A 25,266-nucleotide genomic window follows, 5' to 3' on the forward strand; every position below is an offset into this window, starting at 1 on the left:
TACATTATAACCATACAGTCTACAGGTGAATGTGTGTCAGATGAAGAGAGAGAGGTGCTAAGTTCATGGGAGGTGTGTGTGTGGGCACTGCAGCCTGAATTTCTGGCTACAGCAGCCATATACACTGTTTGCTATGGTTATCCTTGATAGGGAATATCTTAGGAGGCAGCCAAGTAACAAAAGGATAAGACAAACACAGAAAATTGTTAAACTTAAATACTGTATTATCACTGGCATACTAGTGAGAAAAATAAGTAAAATGTGCTTTAAAGAGACAAAATCTACTACTCTATACAACAGCAAGACAAACCTGTTTCCTGAGTGGATAATGTGTTGTGTTCCATGAAAGTGCCTCTTCTTCCTTGTTAACCTGGTCGACATAGCTAGCCGCATAGTCCAGTTGTGTGTGGAGAGCCTTGGCCCTTCGCAGGTACTCGTGTATCTCACTAACCTCACCATAAGTCTGAAATTCCTCCAGCTGCACTGCGTACTCACCCAGCTCCTCCTGAAACTTCTCACGACGTTCCTAGGATGGGGGGTTAGAAACAGGGGAAGAGAAACATTAACACCGTTGGAGTTATAATATAAAAAAGACAGATAGATGCAATAACCGTATTTTGATGAATGAAATGGGGAATTATGCTTATGTTATGGTCAAGGTGATCAAAGGTGATGATAATATATCGCTCAACAATATTAAACATCTATCACAATTTAGTCCTACCCAGTTCAGATCATGTTCCATAACCAGCATCACAGCGCATACCAGAAATTATTTGTGATATACTGTACTCATTATTATTGTATACAGGAGTTTGAAATCTTAACTAATTCTTCTCCATTCACTTCCTTTTCTGCATTCCTTGCAAACTCCTCACACTCCATCATAACAGCTGATCACTGGTAGAGTAAAACCAAAGACTGAAATTTAAACGCATTATCCAAGGACAGTGTTTCTCAAACTTTTTCACTTCATTCCCCAGTTGGTAGGATTTTAACATCCTTGTGGCCCCACATCAGTCTTTTCTCAAGCACCTCATGAACAATTATGAAAAACTTTTTTGGTGCCCTCCATTTATTTTAACACTTACAACTATCAATCAGAATGCATATTTCGTTACATATCAATGGGATGGATGACGCCATTTGCTTTCAGCCAGTTGACTGATTCGAGGTTGTCACTGATAAAACACATTTCATATCTGGGTCCACAGTCAACCAGTTTCGGTTTTTACTTTTCATGTGTAGTAGGGTGGAGATGCCAGATTCACATAAATATGTTATCGAAAATGGCAAGAGGACTCTAGGTGCAATTTTGCAGACACACTCTGATTTACTACTTACACTTACCAGCCATGGCCCCCAAGGGGGCCATAGCTCCCAGTTTGCTAACCAGTGAAAGCTCAAACACTTGCAGTACTGAAGACACTTTATGGGTAACAAAGTACACACTTGAGGCATAAATGGCATGCAAAGTCAACAATATATGAGATTAATTGCTACCTCAAGTTCTCCCACACAAAGTATTAAAAGTACTGTAATAAGAATGTCAATGAAGAAGTAACCACTTGCCACACTCATACATCTTCCTCTGCAAGTAAAAACATTCAGCTGTCCCCAAACCTCTTCCTTCCTTCCTTTCTTACCCTCAGATTAGCCTCATACTCTGCCCTCTTCTCGGTGATAATCTGAAGGTGGACCCTGAACACCTCCGGCAACCGTATGAACCAAGCAAGGGGCTGAACAGCATCACTACATTCCTCAGAACTCAGGGACATGTTCTCAGCCAGGTACTGTGAAAACCAACACATCATTACATCCTTTTTCATTTTATGCTAGAGTAACATACTGTACTGTGGTGTTACTGCTTTTTTCACTCTAGACAAGAGGGATAAAGAATAGTGATGCTTAAATAATTGATTGGGTGAGGAAAAGTAGTTTAGTTGGCCTCAAGTATAAAAGGAAAATTATTAAGAAACAGAAGGAGTATTAAGAAATAAGGGTTATGAAGGAAAATATATATTAGAAATAAAGGAATATAGGATATGAATGATAACTGACAGAACATGCAGAATTTAAGTGACCATTATCATACGTGAACTGAAAGGCTGATGCTAATGATGTTGAAGTGTTCAGGTTCTTGAATGTTAATTTATCCAACAATATCATCATCATCATCATCATCATCATCAAAAACTCAGCTTAAACACTAATAACTGTTCACTTGATGTCCACTGCAGGATCATATTTTCTCTTTGAAGCCCTCACAGTGTCAAAGTACAGGTGCATAAAAGCTCTGAGCTTTTACTAATGATCCTATGTAAGATGACCATAGTGAGTGCAACACATCCTGAATGACTTCTGTTTATGGCTATACAGATTCAGGGACAGGGTAGCATGGTCATGACAATTTATCTAAATACTCCTTTGTGAGAACACTTACCTGAAGCTGCTTGTGAAGCTTCCATACACGAGCCTCCAGAGTTTGCAGCTGGTTCTCCATCACGTCCTCCATGTATGCCTTGTGTTCCATCAGCTCCAAGGTGTCACCAGGAGTGCTCAAGGCCCGCTCGGTAATCACCTTCAGCTCACTGCACAATCTTCATTTATAAAAGTACATTCTTTTGCAGTGATATGTAACAGCTGAAGTCTTTTCAGTCAGCAGCAAAATACACATATACATTATTTCAGTATCTGAGTCTGGGAGAGTGTGTATGAAATGGAATCTAAAGGTGATTGTAGGGAAGAGTAATGTTATGGTCTTTGAGAGAAATGAAGTCACTGAATGTACAGTAGGGCTAGATGAGGAAGAAATGGAAAATGTGAGTGTGTTTAAGTACTTGGGGAGTGTGTTGAGTAAGGATGGAAGTTTAGAGGGTGAGTGCTTGAAAGGGTACAACATGGAAGAAAGGTTGCTGGTTCTTTGAAAGCAATGCTAAGAAACAGGGAAGTGAGCATGGAAATGAAAAAGTTACTGCATGACGGTACTGTGATACCAACTCTAATACATGGAAGTGAAGCTTGGACCTTGTTGGCGGGACACAAGTCAAGAGTGAGAGCAGTAGAAATGAGTTATTTGGGAGGGGTATGTGGAGTCACATGGAGAGACAGGCTGGTGAATGAGGAAGTGGAGAAGTGTTGTGGTGTGGATGTGGATGTGATAGGAACTGTTAGGAGAAACACACTGAGGTGGTTTGGCCATGTGGAGAGGATGGAGAGTGAGAGACTGATGAGGAGAGTGTATGTGAGTGAGGTGGATGGGGGTAGAGGGAGGGGGAGGCCAAAGATGAGATGGGGGGATGAAATGGAGAGATATATGAGAGAGGGGTGTGTGAGCTAGGAGCAGGGCAGTGAAATGGTGAGGGACAGGGCAACATGGAGGTGATTTGTTTGTGGTCACCCCGTATGGGATTAAGGTGTTTGGCAATAGATAGATAGATAGATCATTAAATATCAAAGTTAACTGGGCCTAATGGTACTTATCCTAAACTCTAAATTTTCTTAATCATCATCAACCTAACCCAATTTCCTACATTCATGTAATGTCGTTACATTTAGAACCTGAATATGAAGCTCTTTAATCTCAATAATAATACAGATCAGAGGAGTAACAATGCCCCAAGTATGAGTATTAGCTCCTTTTATCACAGGTTATAGAAGGTAGTGTACCGTATAAGGATTCATGTAACAAAAATTCTTGGCAGTTTGGTTGCCTCATTTCAAATACTTTACACAAGGAGGGTGGTGATGGAGAGGTCTAGCCCCCATCCCCCTCCCTCATTTACAGTACAGCATTTGGCTTTTTATAACTTTCAGCAAAACATGTTTAGTGTTCTTTCTCTGCAGTACTCAGGGGTTAAAACCTCTGTTCTACCAATGATTCATTTATCTAATTAAAAAAAAAAAAAAAGAGTTCAAAGAGATACAAACCTGCAATGCCAAAACAACAAAGGATACTGCCTGAAAATAAGTAAACTACAGTATTTTGTACTTATTTATACTGCAGACTGAGTCAAACAGTCTCAGTCATTTGCTGTAAGTAAGAATGTAGTATTAGCAAACCTACTCATGTCTTTTGCTGGATGAAGAGTTTTTATCACACAAATTCTAACAGCATTTTATGCATTCTGAAAGGCTACCAATTCATAGGACTGATCATCGCTTCTTGTCACAAGAGAAAGAATTTTTCCTCATCCTTTTATAAGTACGGAGGAGGGAAGCTTCTGGAGTGAGGTGAGAAGTGAATATGAAAATATGTTATGCTGCAGAGGCAGAATTTGCAAATAAGACTCTGCATACATCATCAAGGTAATCCTGACTGGGCATGAGAAATGAAAACATTTATGGAATTCTATCACATCCACTTAAATATCCATCCAAGTCAAAATTCAGTCTTTAGTGTGAAGTATGTCTCAGAAATACAGTAAATCAGATCAGAAGCTCATTGAACTGTTGATTTATAATATGCAATGGTGATGAGACTTTGGTTCAAGGATAGATCACCTCAGAATCTGATTCCAACATGCACAAGAATATTCATCATTAGTGACATATTAGGTGCAATCAATTTCCTTGCCTACTTTGTTTGAGTCCTCCTAGATTTAATACTGACCCCTTCAGTCCAATGATGTACTTCTTGATTTTAATGTACTTCCGCTATATCCAGACAATTTTATTCAGCTCTGAAGATAATTTTCGAGCTGGAGAAAGTAGGTACTGTACAATGTTCAGTAACCCCATCAATACTGGAGATCTGATCTAACTTGAATGCACTCATCTGGTGAACCACCATGAGTACCAGTATATCAAAAAATTATGTCACCAGACTGAAGGGGATAACACTACAAACAACATACGTCTCAGCAGTGGAGCAGTACTGCATATGAAGACGTGCCAGCATCTCCCGACGTAGATTTGTGACTCTGGTGACTAGGGCATTGACCAGAGCCTCACAGTGAACCTCATATGGACCCAGCTCCACCACCTACCATAATGTCTTAATACAGTAATGAAGTTCATATACTTCCACTATGAGATTTCTCCTTCAGTATGAATTTTAAAAATTAGACTCAGAATAAATGATACTGATTATCAGTAATTAAGTGGAAAGGTACAGAGCTTAGTTAAAATATATCCAATGCTGTAATCATCATCAGACATATGTGTGTGTGTGTGTGTGTGTGTTTACCTGTTGTGATGACGTTAGGATGTCAGCTCTCAGTGTGGCAAACTCTGTCAGCTTGGCAACGTATGCTTCAAACGGGTGGTCACCTGACATGAACTCTTGTACCTCCTCCTCAGCCTACCAAATAAAACATCAGCTTTATAGTCCTCTTAATATTGCCCTTATAGGGAAAAGCCCAGACTTTATTATCCAGAGTTGACATAATGGAATATTATAACACCATCATCATTATTCTGGAAAAAAAAGTCAAGGTAGTTAGTACATGATGCGCATGATGCAATACATTGCAGTTATACACAAACAGCTTAACAATTTGCTCATGTCATCTCTCTCTCTCTCACCTGGCCACTAATGAGGGAGGTGTACTTGCTGTAGTGAGTGGCATGGTGAGTAGGAGCAACATTGGAATTGGAGATATCTTTCAGTACTTGCTTCCTCAGTCTCTCAACTACCACATCCTCTACCACCGGCTGGGAAAAGAAAGAAATTAACATGAACATCATAATCAGACATAGAATATAAACATCCTCCAACTCCTTTCCTATATCCAAAAGGAGCATGGTGAACTGCAGAAGAAAGACAGCTTCAGCTTGAAAGGAGAATTTCAGCCTGCATTCCACTAGGTTCATGCTTCAAATGAGCCTGGTGACACAACATACCCACAGCTCAAAGGTTGGATAATTGAAAGGAGTTGTGAGCTCATTTCTCCCAACAAATCTCGTAAGTCCAGTGCAAAGGTCTTGATGTTCATTCCGAGCAATAACTAAAACACAGGAGTTGCCATACTTGTCTGCAACTGGACCACATAAGTTAAGGGAGGGTCAAAGCTCCTTTAGCAGACCTCATAACCCAGAAATAAACTGGCTTTTGTGTTTATCTTTATCTAATATTTTTCTCCAAGAAATATTTTTTTCTTGTGTCTAGTCTATAAATTTAATGTGTATGTAGTGAATAGTGCACACAGCATATAGTGCATATAGCATATACATTTTAGTTTATATGGTTTAGTTTATTTAGTTTAGTTTATTCTGAGTAGTGTATGTAATGCAGTGTGCAATGTAGTGTACAGAGTACACTGTACTGTTTATAATATTTTATAGAGTATGCACTACAGAGTAGGGTGTAAAGAGAATCCTTACTGACTATAGTGCATGGTGCTTGGTGTACAGTGTAAGGCAGGGGATCTTAACCTTCTACCATGTCCAGACTCCCCAGTGGATTGCCCACGATGTCTCCATACCCTCTTTGCCAGACTGTTGGAATCATCATCACTGCCAGTCCCATTAAGTGCCAGTATGGCTTCAAAAGATGCCAATAGTTTGATATTACTTTAAATGCGGATAACTATACTGTACTCAGTTTTTTTCTTTTGAGGTGCAGATGCACTTGACAGGTTGGTGATGATTGGCTGAATGCAACATTACTTCATAATCTTTTTACATGTTAGTATTATTATTTGACATAACATATTTCTGAGGGAGAAATTTGGGTCAGTAAACAAGTTCCAGACATGTTGTGTTTAGCCAATCATCACCAACCTGTCAAGTGCATCTTTGCCTTGATGAAAAAAAAAAAAAAATGAGTATACTGTAGTAACAAAACAGGAGAGAGAATCATCAGGATCTTATGTTATTTATTTCCTTGTGCAAAAATGGCAAATTACATATATATTTTTTTACTTGTTCAGATCCCATACCCCCAAGTATTTGTTCCCATATCCCCTGTTTAGAACCCCGGGTGTAAGGTATTTAGTACAGTATAGAGTGCAGTGTATTTGGTGTAGTATACCCTATTGTGTGCACATTATACAATTATGGTGTATATAATGTATAGTGTGTATGGTGCATGTGGTGTGTATTGTGAAATGCATGAATGGTGATTCAGATATATAATGTATGGTGTGTACGGATATCGTATGTATAGCATACTGTGCATATGATGTATGGTGTATATGGTGCATAGTGTATTTGGTGTAAGGTGTGTAATGTGTATGGTGTATGATGCATGGTGTATGCTGTATGTTGTACATTATATATATATTTATATATACATATATATATATAGTGCATGATGCATAATGGTGTACAGTGCCAATGGTGCATGCTGCATGTTGCATATAATGTGTATGATGCATAAAGTGTATGGAGCAAACGGTATTATGATGAATATAGTTATGTTATGGTATATAATGCATATGGTGCATGATATGCATGGTCTTTGAGGCATATGGTGTATGGTACATAATGTCGTGTGATATGCATTGTGTATGATATTCATAGTTATGATGAATATGGTGAGTATGGTGAATGGTGCATATGGTGTATGACATGTATGGTGTATGATGCATTTAGTATGGAGAGTATGGTATATGGCATGAATGGTGTGATGGTGTATGATGCATATGGCGTATGGTGTGCATGTGTATGATGCATACGGTGTATGGTTTGCATGTGTATGATGCATATGATGTATGGTTTGCATGTGTATGATGCATATGGTGTATGGTTTGCATGTGTATGATGCATATGGTGTATGGTGTGCATGTGTATTATGCATATGGTGTATGATTTGCATGTGTATGATGTTTATGGTGTATGGTGTCACTGGTGTCCATGGTGTATAACGCATATGGTGTGCGATATATATTATGATGTAAGGTGAGCACGGTCTGTGGTGTATAATGACGTGCATAATGCATGGCTCATATGTGTGTGGTATGCATGTTATGTATGGCGTACGGTGCACGGTGTGCATGGTATACTGTACTGTTTGATATCTGGTCTGTGTGGCGTACATTGTGTGTATGATGTATTGTGTAACGTAAAGTGCATACAATGTGTAGTGACCACTGTGCACTGTGTGTATTGTACTGCATGCATATGTGTACAGTATATATGGTGTACATGGTGTTTATAGTGTGCATGACATATATATAATGCTTATAATGTGTATACAGTACGCATAACATGTACACCCTCATAAAAAAGTATCGGCATCTTTGGGTAAAATGGTTGTGAAAATGAGCAATTCCCGCAGAGACACATGAATCTATAAATGTGGTGCCTCAAAACATATACCACCCAGTAAGTGAATCTTTGTGCAATACTGAGTTCTAATAATTACCAAAGATAATATTTGCACTTACACTTACAGACTGCAACACAACGCTACATCCATGTTTCAGAATGATACATGTTGTAAGAATGTCGATATTTTTTGATGAGGGTGGACAGTACAGAGTTTGTATGTGCATATATTGCACATACTCGTATATGGCGTGTATATAACTTGCATACAAAGCACATGTCACATACATATTATGTATGGAGTTAACTGTGCGTGTACAGAGCGTACACTGTGTGTAATGTGTATATACAAGGTGTTTGTAGCGTGTCTGGTGTGCATAGTGTTTATTCTTAAGTGTACAAGCACCTAAACGCTGCTCCCCAAATGACCCACCTGACACCTACATGCATTTTGACTGGTTACAGCTCTCCCTGAACGATTAAAATGAAATCCTGTGAGGAAATAGAGCTGATGTTTCGTGTGAGGTATGGGCAGTTTTATAGATTCTCGCGCTTAAGTGATATGATGTAAGCACATGCGTTACTTCTTGTGGTGATAAGGGCGAGGACGATGACATGGCCGTCTTCACCCAGCCAGTGAACCAGAGTTTGGTTCACGTTATTGGACCGAAAGCATCCACATCTCCTCAAGAAGAGACCTAATAGACATTTTCCAGTGACGTCACAGAAATCATGTGGTCTTGTTTACGACTCCATATTGGACGGCAAATTCCTCACGGTAACAGCTGTCCAGACAGAGCTGTCAGAGATTGAACTGTCTGATATATGCAGAAATCTGGATTAACGCCACCAAGATCGGTACAGGAGCAAGATAAAGTGTTTGAGGCTGGACACTTACACCACAGAGAGACCAAAACCAGATCTCATATATGGTGATCTCTATCACTATTTGGTGAGCATCCTGTGAAAGTTCACCAGGGCATCCCTCAAGGTAAATATGTGTAATATATCTAGCTGGAATTGACATATAGTACATGTAAATCGTCTTAGTAATCAAGGGGGGAGGGACTGTATTGGAATCGAGTAGTTGGTGAATGAGTGGAGGGTGGGGACGTGGGAGTGGGGGAAAGAGGTGGAGGGAGGTGGGGGATTTGAATAGCTGTGGGGGTGGGGGGTGGGACTAGGATTGGTTTGGGGGGTGGGAGTGTGGGGGTGAGGGTGTGGGGGAGGGTTGGGGATGGGTGGTAAGGGGTAGGCCAGGTAGGGGATGGAGGGGAAGGGGGCTGGGTGGCAGTGGGGGTGTTGGGGGGGTGGGCTTGTGGAGGGGAGTTGGGGGCATGGGGTTTGGGGGGTGGAGAGGTTCAAAAGTGGGGGGTAGGGGGTTGGGGGGTGGGAGTGAGGGGTGGTGGGGGACAGTGGAGGGGTCGGGGTGGCGGTGGGGAAGTTGGGGTGGCAGTGGGAGAGTGGTGGGGATGTGTAGGTGGGGTGGGTGTGTGGGTGTGAGGTGGTTGGGTGGCGGTGGGGGGGATGGGGTGGGGTTGGAGGGCGTGGGGGGTGGCTCACCTGATATGAAATGCCTGCTACAGAGTCGGGTGTAGGCCGTCGGCTGCCATGCTCCCCCTCCACGGCAGCTATCCGCTTCTGTTGCCTTTCTTCATTGGCTGGAAACCGGCAGAAGTTTACCCCATTTCCACTTTTCTGCTATATCTTACAGCCGAAGACAGAACAGTGGAATACCATTGTGGAATAGACGTCCAATATGGCGTCGTAAACAAAAGTCACATGACCCATGACGTCACATGGAAGGAAGTCAGTCATCTGGGGGAGCCAAGATCTTTGTCCAGAGAATGATGTCGGGAGTGAAATGTGTGATTCCAGCAGTCCAGGAGTCTAGTCCGAAGTGTCATTCTGTGCGAGATGAAGTGGGGGCAGTACGATAAGAAGGGAGCAACAGTCTCATCAGTAGTCTGGCACCAAGGGCAGTAGGGTTCAGCGGAAAGTCTTGAGCATTATAACAGAGTGCAGAGGTACCGTATGTGTCCAATGCGAAATGTGGTCAGAACGTCATTAGTGGCTCCGTTCGCTGATCACCCCCAGGGGTGAGGGGAGAATCTGTCCGATAGTGACCAAAGAGTAGAGTATCACATTAGACCTAAGTGGCATGAACCACCTTGTCAATAGATGTAACTGTCTTTCAGAGGGAACACCGCTATGTCGGTTTCTTGTGCTACATACAGGTGCGCAAGTAGGTTCAGAACCAACGGCGTTCCTGAGGGGAGTGGGGGGGCTGTTTGAAACTGCCCCCCGGGCCCCCAATTGCAAGGGGCCCCCAAAAGTCCTAAAAATTTATAAGCTAATTTATTAATATATATATATATATATATATATATATATATATATATATATATATATATATATATATATATCCTGACAATCCCGGCTGAGATATTAGATAAGTTTTGAGAACGGGCGAGGTTAGGTTCTTTGCGGGGGCCCCCCCCCAAGGGGGGGCCCCGCAAAGAACCTAGCCCCCCGGGCCCCCAAATCTCTAGGTACGCCCCTGTTCAGAACGATGTAGTGAAGCCTAACATTATATTCCACAGGTACGTAATTTGTTATATATTTTCTCTGTTTAAGAAATGTATCCGTATTTATCGTAAGCTGCATCTTTGTTTATACTGTACCCGTATTTGAAATTTACTGACTTGTTTGTGGAAAATGTAAATTCTTACAGGCTGGTTACTTATAAACTCTGCAAACATACGTAAAATTCATACTTTTTAATGGCCAATAGGAAAATGCTTCTTTCAGTTGGACCCAAGTTATTATATAGCGAATGTTTAATTTAATGGCTTTACCTCAATGTCCCCTTTTTTTTTCTGGTTAACACAAACAGTTTTAAGTAGTAACTCGTTGCCTGGTAAAGGAGAGCCTACTTCATCAAACCCATTTTGGAAATAGAACCTGCCTGTTGCTTAAGGAAGATATGTGGTACTGTAAGGGTTAGATACAAACCTCATTTACACTCACCCTCTTACGAGTCACATGGCGTTAAGTGCAACAGAAAACCAGAGATCATCCGACCATGAGAGTTAAAGGTATCAATAGTATCTCTACACCGTCAGTATTCTCAGTCCTCTGTGACTACGTGGATATAATCGTTTGGCGCCAAATGGAATCGAATGGTACAACTATTCCGTGTGAAACTTCATATCTGAATCTTGCTACCGCCTGACGATTTTATTCAGTTTCAGATGCTCTCAGGGAAGCGGTTAATCATACACAAGCTAGTCTGAGCAAAGAATGAGAACAGAATACATTAATGAAGTCAAAAGTTGCAGTATCTTAATCCATAACAAAATGATGTGGGACTGCGTATGATTACTGTACAGCACCCACAAAGAAAGTCATAATCTTACATGTTAGGTAGAAGATACTAAGACATCTACATACTGAAACACTGTACTAAATCAGACTTTGGTGTGAGAGAAAGAGAGATACCGTGATATTTCCTTGGCGTCCCTCCCACTCAGCGAAGAGTTTTGTCTCCAGCCTGGGCACGGACATGCTCAGTTCGATAATCTTGTCGTACAGGGATAATAGTGATGTCTCCACTTCGGAAAATGTCGGTTTGATTACTACCTGCCACAAAAAAGATGAAAAGAATTAACAGGTGAACAGGTGTGTGTGTGTGGTGAGGGGGAGGACGGGGGATTACTAATTTTCTTTCAAGGATTTTCTTCCCTCTAAGATCCTTAAAACTGGAGGAAAGGTTCCCATGGATTTTCTAGTATTCCTTGAGGGGTTTCGTGAAGTAACTAATGCCCCTGTTGGTTCTTCATGCTGCCGACCCTGATTCCTCACGTCATAAAGATTATTGTAATGAGATTAAAATGGTGTAAAAATGCCTTTTCGGTGTTTTGCATTTCTGTCTATCTATCTATAGTTCTACGCCCAAATCCCGCAAAGGGTGGCCGCAGATAAAACGCATTTCTATCTATCTATCTATCTATTGCCAGACGCCTCAATCCCGTTTGGGGTGGCCACAAACAAATCGCCTCCAAGTCGCCCTGTCCCCCGCCATTTCACTGCCCTGCTCCCAACTCACACCCCCCTCTCTCATATACCTCTCCACCCCATCCCTCCATCTCATCCTCGGCCGCCCCCTCCCTCTTCCCCCCTCCACCTCACTCACATACACTCTCTTCGTCAGTCTTTCGCCCTCCATCCTCTCCACATGGCCAAACCACCTCAGTGTGTTCCTCATAACGCTTCCTATCACATCCACATCCACACCACAACGCTCCTTTATATCCTCATTCGTCAGCCTGTCTCTCCACGTGACTCCACAGGCTCCTCTTAAATAACTCATTTCCACTGCTCTCACTCTTGACTTGTGTCCTTCCAACAATGTCCAAGCTTCACTTCCGTACGTTAGAGTTGGTATCACAATACTGTCATGTAGTAACTTTTTCACTTCCATGCTCACTTCCCTGTTTCTTATCACTGCTTTCAAGGAACCAGCAACCTTTCTTCCCTGCTGTACCCTTTCAAGCACTTCACACTCCAAACCTCCATCCTTACTCATCACACTACCCAAATACTTAAACGTACTCACATTTTCCAATTCCTCACCATCTAACCTTGCTGTACATTCACTAACTTCACCTCTCTCAAAGACCATCACTTTACTCTTCCCTACATTCACCTTTAGGTTCCGTTTCTTACACACTCTCTCAAACTCATCCACCAAGCCTTGCAGCTCCCCTTCGTCTTCACTCAACAACACAGTATCATCTGCAAACAACAGTACAGGAGTTTCCAAACTCTATCCTCTCTCACCATGGCCACTCCAACATCCACTACCCTACCTTGTACCTCTTTTATTACCCCATCCATGTACAGATTGAACAACCATGGAGACATGACACATCCTTGTTTCAAACCAACTTTCAAAGAGAAAAATTCACTTAGTTCACCATCCACACGCACTGCAGCCTTCGCACCATCGTACATACTCTTCACAGCATTCAACAACTTCCCATCTACTCCATATATTCTTAACACTTTCCACAATCCTTGTCTATCCACCCTGTCATATGCTTTCTCCAAATCCATGAAAGCCGCATACAACTTCTTTCCCTTCTCTAGAAACTTTTCCACTAAAGATCTAAGAATGAATATCTGATCTACACAACCTCTTCCCTTCCTAAAGCCTCCTGTTCTTCTCCAACTAATTTCTCTGTTCTTTCTCTAACTCTGTCTATAAGTATCCTACCATACACTTTTCCTATTATACTAAGAAGACAAATGCCCCTATGATTACCACACACTTCTTTTTCCCCTTTTCCTTTGTACAAGGGAATAATTATACCTGACTTCCAATCCTCCGGGACTCTACCTTCCTCCCAGGCCAATCTGCACATCTTCCACATCCATTCTACTACTATCTCTCCCCCATGCTTCAGCATTTCACCACACACTCCATCAATTCCTGGGGCTTTCCCCGATTTAACTTTCTTCATTGCTTCCACAACTTCTATCCTACTGATTTCTTCCTGTCTTCTCACCTCCCTCCTTCTCCCAGCCATTCCCCAGCCACTTATACTTGCATTACTTCCATCCTCTACGTTCAACAATTCCTTAAAGTGTTCTCTCCATCTGCTCACTTTTTCTCCCTTCTCCACTAGTAATCTACCATTTTTATCTTTCACTCCCCTGCTAACTTCACTTCCACCCTGTCTTACTCTTTTCACTTCTCTCCAGAACATTTTCTTACAGTCCCTCCACTTTACACTCAAATTCCTTCCAAATTCCTCATCCACTCTCTTCTTACTCTCTCTTACTAATCTTTTCACTTCTCTCTTCTTTTCCACATATAACTCTCTCTTCCGCCTCTCAACTTCTTCCACGCCCCTATTTCTCACCCATTCATTGTATGCTTTCTTCTTTTGTGCCACAGCCTGTTTCACCTCTTCAGTCCACCACGCTGTTCCTTGTACCCCTCCGCCTTCTCTTCCTTCCACACACCACATCACATGCTGCACATATTTCTTCTGTAAATAACTTACACACACCTTCCACGTCTCCCATCTGCTCCAATTCATATTTGCCCAATCGTTCCTCCACTTCTCTCTTATACTCTGCCTTTTTCTCATCCTCTTGTAACCTTTCCACTCTCCTTGCAACTACTCCTTCCTCTCGTCTTTCCCTTCTTCTATTCCTCCATCTCACTTGCATCCTAATTCTGGCCACCACCAAGTAGTGGTCAGAAAGTCCACTCCCCAACCTCTATACACTCTTGCATCCTTTACATCTTCGCATCCTTTCATCCACACACACATAATCAATCATTGCCTTCCTTTCATTCAGTTCACCACCCACCCTTCTCATCACTCGCCATGTATACCTGTGGATCATTTTATGCCTGAAGAGGGTATTGGCTATCACCAACCCCTCCCAGCACAAATGTCCACTAACGCACTCCCATTCTCATCTATCTCGGCAGGCACACCCCACTCACCAACTATTCCATCCACCTTCACATTCCCAACTTTACCATTCATATCACCAATCAAAAACACTCTCTCATTCCTTCCAAACTTTTCCATGCACATTTCCACATTTGTCCAGAACTCTTCTCTCACTCTTCTAGCACGATCTTGCGTTGGCGCATACACACACACAATCGCCCACATTTGTATTCCAACTTTCAACTTTACCCACACAATCCTTGACCCAACTGATCCATACTGTCTTATGCTCTTCTTCCATCTTTTACTCACAACTATACACACTCCTTCCTTTGCCCTCTCATTCTCATCTACTCCTGCACATATACCCCATCCATACTCCCATTCTCTCACACTTTCTCCTCTCCATTTTGTTTCAGTTATTCCACATACATCCACTTTCGCACCCTCAAGCACCTGGACAATCTCTCTCTCCTTCACCTCATCATTCGCTCCTCTTACATTCCATGTACTCATTACCAAGTCCTTTGTCCGGTCCTGGGTCGTCATCGTTTGGTCAGTCCTTGTCCGAGGCTTCTTGTTTGTTTTTTTAGTTAGTTGTTTTCCGGGGAGGGGCACTAACCCTCCGCCAACCCTTTTAGTCGCCTTTTACGACAAGCAGGGATACTGGGGGAGTATTCTTGAAAACCCCCCTACCCCCAGGGAAGGAAGGGCAGGAGAGGGAGATCGAGGATGAGATGGAGGAATGGGGATGAAGTACGAATAAGGGTGGTTTGAGTTGAAGGGAGGGCAGCCTGATGGTAGAGGACAGGGTGATATGAAGGTGCTTTATTTGTGGCCACCCCGTCTGGGATTCAGGCATCTGACGAATGACAAACAGATTGACAAACCACTAAATTGTATCAAGGGTGTGCTAGATATTAAGTTCAAAGAACCTTGTCACTAGCTACATATTTTATAATAATGGATAAACTGGCATTCGTTAAATTAACGATCTACCATACCTAATAAATATACAGTTAGTTGATGGACGGTATTCACTAGCGAAGTCTCTTACCTTTTCTTCCGTAAACGGACTTGTTTTGTGTTAAAGCACAATCTTCGATTCTAAACCTGTATTAGAGATATTTTACAAATTGCAGTGCTTAAACACCAGTTTCTAACTGGATAATTACTGCATTCGTTACCAAGATAAAAATGAATGCGTCAGTATTTATACCTGCTTGCCATTAAGCAGCAGATGAAGCTTCAGTACCATTGGCTTCTTTGGATGGCCACTGGATCCTGCCTGAATGGGAATAGCCTCCAAGTCCTCCTGACTATTGTGGCTGATTGTGCGATCGTCTCTGGATGTTTCCTCAGAGCCATCTCCCACTGACTCCCCCAGGCCTTCGTCTGTGACCATTTCCTCTGCAGGGAGGCTCTCAGGAACGACAGCCACAGTGGGGTGGGAAGGGGGCCGACCTGATGGGGATTGAAACTGATAAACATCTTGGCCAGTATTCTTGAAGGTTAAGGAATATCTCACACGTACAGTACATCTTCTTTTTCAGTTTGTTACTGGTGCGTTCTTATATTCTTGTATGTTATGTATGCACTGTGTCGATATGAAAGATATACAGAAAACACTCAAGAGATTAATAAGCTGTAATATGCAAAAAAATCACCATGGAAGAGAAGCTAGAAAGGTGACGAGAACTAGACCCCATAAATTCAAGCGATGTCCATTTTAGTTTATTGTATTCGCCACCGCCGGATTAAGGGGGGGGGGGCAAGGGGCCCGGGCCCTGGGCCACCCACCAAGAGGGTGCCTCCCACCAGAGCAACTTGTGTTCATTTCATTTTGTGTTTATGCATTACATATTACAGCATTAGATGAATAGTCCCCGTTCAGTATTTCCTAACTAAAAATGTCCTATTTATATATTAGGATTTAGGTTACCAGTCTGTGGTGTATGTCATTGGGGGAGTTGGAAAGGGGGCATCCCTTCCAAGCGGGCCCCGGGCCTCCCACATGCTTAATCCAGCCGTGGTATTCGCTACAGTAATACCGGTCGATTTTATTTAGTTCGGAAAAGACCCTTCACACTGAAGAGGTTTATCATGACAACTGAACCCCTCCAGTTCGAAAGGTCTATTTTAAGCTAAATTAAATCGTCAGAAAACACCTGAATTAAATCGTCAGGAAACAGCAAGAATATAATACAAGCACCCCGGGCTGAATGAGAAAACGTAACAGCAAAGGTCATTGCCGAGCATATATATATATTTTTTTAAACTGAACTACGGGACTCACTTTAGGGACACCACAACACGTTTGCCATAAAGCGAATTAACTGATGCTCAGCACTCATCAGTCCATTCAAAAGAATAATATATTCGGTATATAATCATGATTATTATTAGGCTGTTACATTATTATTATTATTATTATTATTATTATTACTATATACCGTATACTATACTTTTGAATGGATGGACTAGTTACTGCTTAACATCAATTCGGTTGAAAAGGATGTGTGGTGTCCCCAAACCGAGTAATTCAGTATCGGCTTAATGCGAGAAAGACTAATGGTGCGATGGTGTCCCCTGTAATCAGTGGTTCAGTATCAGCCTGATGTAACAAGGGTATGTAATGTACACAAAGTCAACAGTTCAGTATCAGGTTATTGAGACAAGGGAATGTGATGTCCCCACAGAACAGTTCAGTATCAGGTTATTGAGACAAGGGTATGTGATGTCCCCACAGAACAGTTCAGTATTGGGTTGTTGAGACAAGGGTATATGATGTCCCCACAGAACAGTTCAGTATCAGGTTATTGAGACAAGGATATGTGATGTCCACACAGAACAGTTCAGTATCAGGTTGTTGAAACAAGGATATGTGATGTCCCCACAGAACAGTTCAGTATCAGGTTGTTGAGACAAGGATATGTGATGTCCCCACAGAACATTTCAGTATCAGGTTGTTGAGACAAGGAAGTCAATACCAGTTGTGGTGGACACAAATGTGGTGGGAAGAGCGAAAAGTGGAGTATTTAAAATGCGATGTGTGGAGATGAGGCTGGGTTGCTTGCTTATAGTGAGTACGGTATGCTCCTTGCAGTCTGGGTCAGAGCTTTATGACAGTGAGCGGCGTGGTTTGAGAGTAAATTCTGAGAAACCCATGACGAAAGGGGTACTTGTTTAGGGGAACCGTAACTTACTGTACCGTATGTGCCAAAAAGATTGAAAAAAATATCCATTCGGGGATACCAATAGATAATTAATCAACCACGTACCGAGCTACTGTTGGCTGTTTACTAAAGCTGGTCACCTAAAGTTTAGGTTCTAGTTTAGTGGTTTAATTATGACAGAGAATTTGCACCATGTTTGCCGAATCATCTATTACTACCGCTAATGTTCAAGAACTTTAAAACTGGCAGTGAGTGGGGAGATACGCTGAAACATTATCAACGAAAACTGTTATCTGTACCTTTAGAGAACTGTTTAGGAAGATTTTATGATTCAAAAATTATCCCAAGAAATGAAGACGAAACTAGGGAAAGCCTGCTTCCAAACAAGTTGCAGGAAGAGATCCCTCTCAATACAATTACGTCTTTTTTTTCTTTCATTTTTCTTGTTATCTTCGCGCGGACAATATTTGTCAGAGAGACGTTTCGAATTGACGGTGTCAGATATAGCTTTCAGTAACTTCCATTACTTAAATTCACGTGACAAAGTTAAGGCGACTCCCGCAACTTAAACATGAAATTCGATGAGCTTTACCTATGGGGTAAGAATGAATCTCCCCGGTTGCCAATCAGATTCCACCTCCAAACTGCCTACACTTGACATCAACTGGGCTGAAAGGGATTATATATATTTGTCAGATGAAAACAAACTGACGATATTGTCACCTAAATGGCTACTTCACAGGAATTTGGAATGGGGATCTAACAGGGGAAAAAAAAAAAAAAAAAAAAGTTACTGCCTGGAGGTTGAGCACAGATTCAGATCTGAATAGTGTAAAACTGATGTGGTCCATGTCGATGGGTACTTTGAGTTATATTTTTTTACCTTTTTACTGGAAGGATCGTACCTTGTCTCATCGCCTTGTGGTAGTTAGTGTTCGGAATGATGCAAGATTTCCTATGCATAGACAGTATTCAGGTCTTCAACATCGAGACTGATCTTCATCGACACGAACAGGTGCTGAGATTATTAATAAGTGGAAGACTAATAACTCAGACTTTTCCACTTTACACTAAATCTTCCAAATTTTCAAATCCAATCAGTTTGTCTCATACATTTCTTCTAACCTTACCTTAGGCTGTTAATTCCATTTATCAATAACCTCGAAAATATTTTTACTTCACTAGGTTTTGAGCTTTTTACATCTTTCTACAAACTTCCATACAATAAAAACACTTCATATAGAGGTAAAACAACATTACATTAGGTAACATTAGGTAACACCAGTGTAAACTTTGACAAAATACACGAGACACCACTGAACTACGATACGCCATTGCTAACTTCGAATTCACCGGTCCATAAGGACAGGCCTTTCCTTCCCCGTAAAACTGATCTTCGATTGTTCATGTGGAAGAACCAAAGCTTGTTCTATCTATCTGTCTATTGCCAGACGCCATAATTCCGTAAGGAGTGGCCATTTGACTCTGAGTTATTTGTTTTACGGGGAGGGGCAAAAACCCTCAACCAACCCACTTGACACGTAGGGAGCACTTATGGTTTGGTTATATGGTTACCACCCAGCGTTGTAAATGGTTTCTTGGCCTACAGGAAACCATTTGGCTTGTCACTCAATGTAAAGCCACCTGTAAAGGAAAGGAAAGCAATAATAAGTGACAGGAAAGATGGGAGAAATAGGAAGAGCGGAGCGCAGGCACAGACAAAGAATGATAAAGGCTAAGGAAGAAGTAGGCAGTACTACATCAAGTGAGTGGATGATGGTCGCCACCACCTACCACTACAAAGTTTGTTACAGCAATGTTATTTAACTAGCGAAAATTCTATTTATACACCATCCCCAACACACATACAAGGAGCATTACCAACTTCAGGGCTGCATTGTGTTTAGCAGAATAGATCCCCAGCCAGTCAGAATAGTTTGTTTATGAGTGTTTTTCTTCCACTGGACCACGGGGAAGAGGCGGAATATTTGAACTTCAGCTTAATGATATGAAAGCAGAGATTGTTTCAGTTTCAGTAATCTTCATAGGTCTATTAATATTATGAACTATACTGGTAGCGTTAGCCAGTCTCTTGTGCCCCGCCCACACACACATCGGCTCGAATGGACTTGGCCACAGTCTTGCCGAGCCAGCGTCGGGTGAATAAGCCGCTCTGGCTAATCGAAGCAACAAAACTTTTACTTAACCCCTTACCTGCAATGATATCTTTTCCATTTAACTAGGAAATATGTTTTGTAGTAAAGGATGTTGGAAAAAAGTACCAAGGAATGTCATCGGCCTGAAAGGTTTGTAAAGTAATGAAAGTTCCCTCTATGAAAATAAAACGGTATACATTCTACAAAGAACTTAGTGTTTTGACTTTTTTCCTTATATTTGGTATCCACACACACACACACACACACACATACACACACACACAGCTCTTTTCCCTGTGTATAGAATCAAGTTTCTTATACGGCATTGTTGGTATAAATAATTATACTGTATAAATAATTGTACTGTACTGAGTAGGCGAAGCCAGTGACATATCGTTTTCCTACTTCTGCATTCGATCCCTCTAATTTTAATGAAATTAATGAAGGAAATAATTAAGGAAAATTACAATATGGTTATGATACTGTGGTAACTTACCAGACATGACAGATAGATGACTTAATATGTTTAATAGTAATAGCGGCAGAGCGGCGATATGGTATTGCCAATCTCCGAACTTTCTTGGCGCCAAAATTCATCGCAGTCGCGGGAGGAGGCGGGGTGGTTCTTTTCAAACTGATTTTGATTCAGTTGGCAAATTTTAGTGCTTCCTTCGTCATACAGAAATGAATTCAAAGTAAAAGTAAACAATACGATACTGTTCCGTAGCAAGGCTCATTATGCTATCAATGAGAAGAATAATTATCTCAGCTAATCAGCAACGAGTAGAGCTAGAAGAGGGCGGGGCATTAGTAGGGGGCGGGGCACAAGAGACTGGCTAACGCTACCCGCGCTTTCATCAACGATGTGGCCAGCGTTGCGCCATGAAATCATTCAAGTTAGGTAAAGAAATATACGCGTGGTAAGCAAAGGAATGAGTGGGATGACCTGGGATGTTGGCGGTCAGTGAGGCTGGGACAAGGAAGTATATCCAGCGAAAATGGGTGTTATAGGATTTGTGGTTTGAGTATGGTGAAGATTTGTTATAAAATATCCTTCAGGTGTCAGAGGTAATTAAATTTTGGAGATCATTTCTCTCTCTCTCTCTCTCTCTCTCTCTCTCTCTCCAGCAGTGGTGAGTATTCAGCAGTCGAGTAGCCAGAGGGGTGACCACCCTAGAATTCCAAAGGGACATCCCCTCTCCCCTAGAAAAAAAAAAAAAAAATAGGACTCCCTCAAATTAGGTGTGGCCTCCCCATGGCCATCCCTTCTTTAAAATCCCATCTACCTTCCAGGTGCTGAGAAAAGTTGCGTAACATCTACTACGTTTCCTTATGTTTCCAACGATGTACGTAGATGCCCTGTAACTTTCATATTTTCCGAGATAAAACAGTGTCGACGTTGTGCTCTACCACCCTACTACATGTCTGATGGTGCTGGGGATCTATAGGGATGGAAGGTTCTATAATGACGGTGGAATGATCTGTCATAATGGTGGAAACATCTACAATATATGTAAAAATATTTATAATTATGTTGGAAGCATCTGCTATATAATAATGGTAAAAGGCTCTATAATGATGGTGGAGACATCTATAATAATGGTAAAGAACCTACTGTATAATGAAGGTGTGAGGATCTGTAATAAAGGTGAAAAAATATATAATAATGGTAAGACGAACATCTGTAATAAAGGTGGAAGCATTTATAATAAAGATAAAAAGAGCTATAATGGTGGTGGAAGGATCTATATTGAAGGTGGCAAAATCTATATTGGCTTCAGAAGCAGTTCGTAGGTCTAAAAAACTGTTGTATGATATTGTAAAAAATGCAAAAATACCAGAGAGATGGTAACCTTAAGATGGAGGAGAGGAAGGGGGCATCGCTGAAGTCTGCGGGAGTGAAGCACCTTGGGTCGGGAAAACCTTAGGGTGGACTGACTGAATGGGTCGCTCCAAGAGATGTTTCCACGCCTAAAATTACCTGATGTTCAATACTTAAAACAGAGTGCGGATTGGATGAGATATGCAGTCAAGTTGAAAGAATTTCCCCCGTATACTGTAGGTACCAGTAGTCGGACACAGAAAAGATAAAAAAGTTACCATGAGTGAAAAGTTGTTGTATATACTGTCATAATACCTGATGTTGGTTCCTTGGCCCAGAGTGCGAGTGAGGCGGGGTCGAGGAGGCAGGGCTGGGTGCCACAGAGGGCGGCGGTGACGGAGAAGAGGGAGAGTAGGCACAGCGACTGCAGGTTGTGCGTCATGATGGTCACTGCCGCATTACAGAAGGAGGCTAGGCGAACTGGTTGGCTGAACCCTGGCATTTGCCCTCTCTGGAACCCCTATATGTAGAAAATGAAGCTGGTTAGAGTATACCTGCTGGATGAACCCTGGTATTTGATTTCACTGCAACCCCTGTACATAGAAAATCTGAACCCTGGCCTTACTGGAACCCCTGTATATAGAAAGTCAAGCTGGGTAGAGAGTGAACAGTATAATCGTTGGCTGAACCCTGTCATCTGATCTCGGAACTCCTGCATGTATAAATTCAAGGTGGTTGTAGAAAGAGGCTAGACGAGATGGCTGGTTGAACCCTGACATCTGGCCTAGTTGGAACCCCTACATATAGAAAATCAAGTTTGTTAGAGAGAGAGAGAGAGAGAGAACCGTATTCCTGTTGGCTGAACCCTGGTACTGACTTCATTGTGTGGGCAGAGAATTACTTTAATAAGCTTTATTTATTTATTTATTTACTTATTCACTGCATTGTGGACGTAATGACAACAACGATGACAAACAAAAACAACCTACTGTACAGCAAGATCATACTGTGGGAAGGAAATGGTCTCACCTTGTAGAAAACGGTCTGTATCTGAGTGAACCACGTGTTGAGGGTGTCTGAGGTGGCTGTCAGCTGGTCTGCCACACCCGCCATAAACTCCTGCAGCTCCAGACTCCCCTTACCTGCCATCACCTCCACCACCTCCACCACACGCATCTCTCTGCACAACACACCCAGTAGTATCATCACTGCCGTTATTATTTTCATCATCAGCATCATCATCATCATCATTGTTATTATTGTTATTATTATTATTATTATTATTATTACTATTATCATCATCATCATCAGCTCTAGCCCCTCCTTCCCTGCCATCATCTCTATCACCTCCACCACACTTACTGTACCTCTCTGCACAACACAACCGTTATCAGCATAATCATTATTATCATCATCATCATTATCCTCTTCATCATCATCATTATCTTCACTATCATCACCATCACTATCATCATCATTATCATCACTATCATCATCATGTTCATTGTCATCATCGTCTTCAGTACCTTCGCTATCATCATCATTATCATCTCTATCATCATTACCTTCACTATCAACATTTCTTATCATCATCACTATCAACATCTCTTATCATCATCACTATCATCATCATTATCTTCACTATCATCATCATCATCATTATCATCATTATCATCATGATATTCATTGTCATCATCATCTTCATTACCTTCACTATCATCATCATTATCTTCTCTATCATCATCATTACCTTCACTAACAACATCTCTTATCATCATCACTATCATCATCATTATCTTCACCGACATCACTATCATCAACATCATCGTCATCATCAATCATCATCATCGTCATCATCATCATCATCATCATCATCATCACCTCAATCCCGGATGGAGTGAACACATGCGAATCACCTTCATGCAATTCAGTCAGCCATCAGGCTGCTTTTTCTCCGGGTAACGCACCCCTCATTCCTATACCATTCCATCCCATCCCTCCATCATATCCTCGGTCTCCCCCTTCCCCTCCTCCCCTCGATCCACTCACATACACTATCCTGGTCATTCTCTCACTCTCCATTCTCTCCAAATGGCCAAACTATCTTAAGGTACTTCTAATGCTTTCCAACACATCCTCGTCAACACCACAACACTCCTTTTCCTTCTTAGTAAAACTTACGGATCGGAAACCTAGAGTTTTAGAGCAGAAATTTATGAGTCGTCAAAATGGAGGAGTTAAATTACAGGTTCTTGGATAGGGGAACAGATGAAGTTTGAGGATATAAATATAGCAGAAAGTGACATGGACAGAGAAAGCCTTTTGAAGAGCAGATGGCAGATGGACAACCAGGGTAACTGAGTGGGAACCCAGAGATTGAATGCGAGGAAGACGCAGAGAAAAATGAGATGGAGACATGACATTTGCAGTTTTGCTAGAAGTGGTGGGAACAAGTTGACAGCAAATAGGTCAGAGTGGACAAAGATGGGAGAGGCCCCTGTCTGCAGTGGACTGACTCTGGCTAATGATGATGATGGTGATGACGATGATGATGAATTCAGAATAAAAGCCTAGGTTGTCATACCTGTACTCTCGATACCAGAGCTCCAGTGTGTGCAGCATGCAGGGATTGAGAAGGTGCAGGTTCTTCCTAATGGTGTTCTTGGACGGGCCCCACGACTCCAGAGTTACGCGGCTTGAACCATTCTGTAATATAAATGCATACATAGATACATACATACTTTGCAAGGAGACCAAACCTCCCTTTAACAGGTTCCTGAAGATTAATGTATGTAGAAAATAACTTCACGCCATGAATCCTGGGTTTCGCACTAGAACTATTCTGTGATAGTCAGTTGAAAATGAACACATGTGTGTAGAAAGTATTACAACATTCACCATTTTGTGGCAGTCCACTGAAAATTAATATATGTAGAAAGTATTGTAACATTAACTATTTCCCCCCCAGTGATGTCTTTTTGTAATTTATTCCTGCTGCCACCAAATGATTTTATTCAGGCGAGCTCTCTTCTAGTACTGGGACTAATGGGGAGTATCTGTAACCTCCCGGAAGGGGTGGCCACAAATAAATTGCCTCCATGGTACTTAGCCCTCTGTCATCAGGCTGTCCTCTCTCTAGCTCACACCCTCATATACCTCTCCACCCCATCCTTCCATCTAATCACCGGTCTCCCCCTCTACCTCCCACTACACCTCACTCACATACACTCCTCTAGGCAGTCTCTCATTCTCCATTCTCTCCACATGGCAAAACCATCTCAATTTTCTACTAACGTTTTCCAGCTCACCCACATGAACACCATAATGCTCCTTCCTCTGCTTTTTTTTTTTTTTTTTTTTTTTTTTTTTTTTTGTGTCCGACTCTGGGCATAGGCTTTACAGCCTACTATCAAGGCCCAGCAATCCTC

General features: G+C 41.8%; 1 protein-coding gene across 1 annotated transcript in view; it reads right to left on the reverse strand.

Moving 5' to 3' along the window:
- Dhc36C (Dynein heavy chain at 36C) overlaps window positions 1-25,266 on the reverse strand; it is a 111,414-nt gene that overhangs the window by 82,129 nt on the left and 4,019 nt on the right. The window contains exons 7-17 of the mRNA XM_080286419.1: window positions 24,423-24,544; window positions 22,868-23,018; window positions 22,154-22,358; window positions 15,904-16,148; window positions 11,713-11,853; window positions 5,527-5,655; window positions 5,189-5,302; window positions 4,857-4,984; window positions 2,444-2,600; window positions 1,647-1,793; window positions 311-526 (exon numbers count right to left, since the gene is read on the reverse strand). Of these exons, the coding sequence (XP_080142545.1) occupies window positions 311-526; window positions 1,647-1,793; window positions 2,444-2,600; window positions 4,857-4,984; window positions 5,189-5,302; window positions 5,527-5,655; window positions 11,713-11,853; window positions 15,904-16,148; window positions 22,154-22,358; window positions 22,868-23,018; window positions 24,423-24,544 (1,755 nt within the window). The remainder of the gene's footprint in view (window positions 1-310; window positions 527-1,646; window positions 1,794-2,443; window positions 2,601-4,856; window positions 4,985-5,188; window positions 5,303-5,526; window positions 5,656-11,712; window positions 11,854-15,903; window positions 16,149-22,153; window positions 22,359-22,867; window positions 23,019-24,422; window positions 24,545-25,266) is intronic.

This window comes from Coenobita brevimanus, chromosome 111 (assembly GCF_032717465.1).
Source record: "Coenobita brevimanus isolate Jiangsu-jjx chromosome 111, ASM3271746v2, whole genome shotgun sequence".
In the NCBI taxonomy this organism is placed as follows: Eukaryota; Metazoa; Arthropoda; class Malacostraca; order Decapoda; family Coenobitidae; genus Coenobita; species Coenobita brevimanus.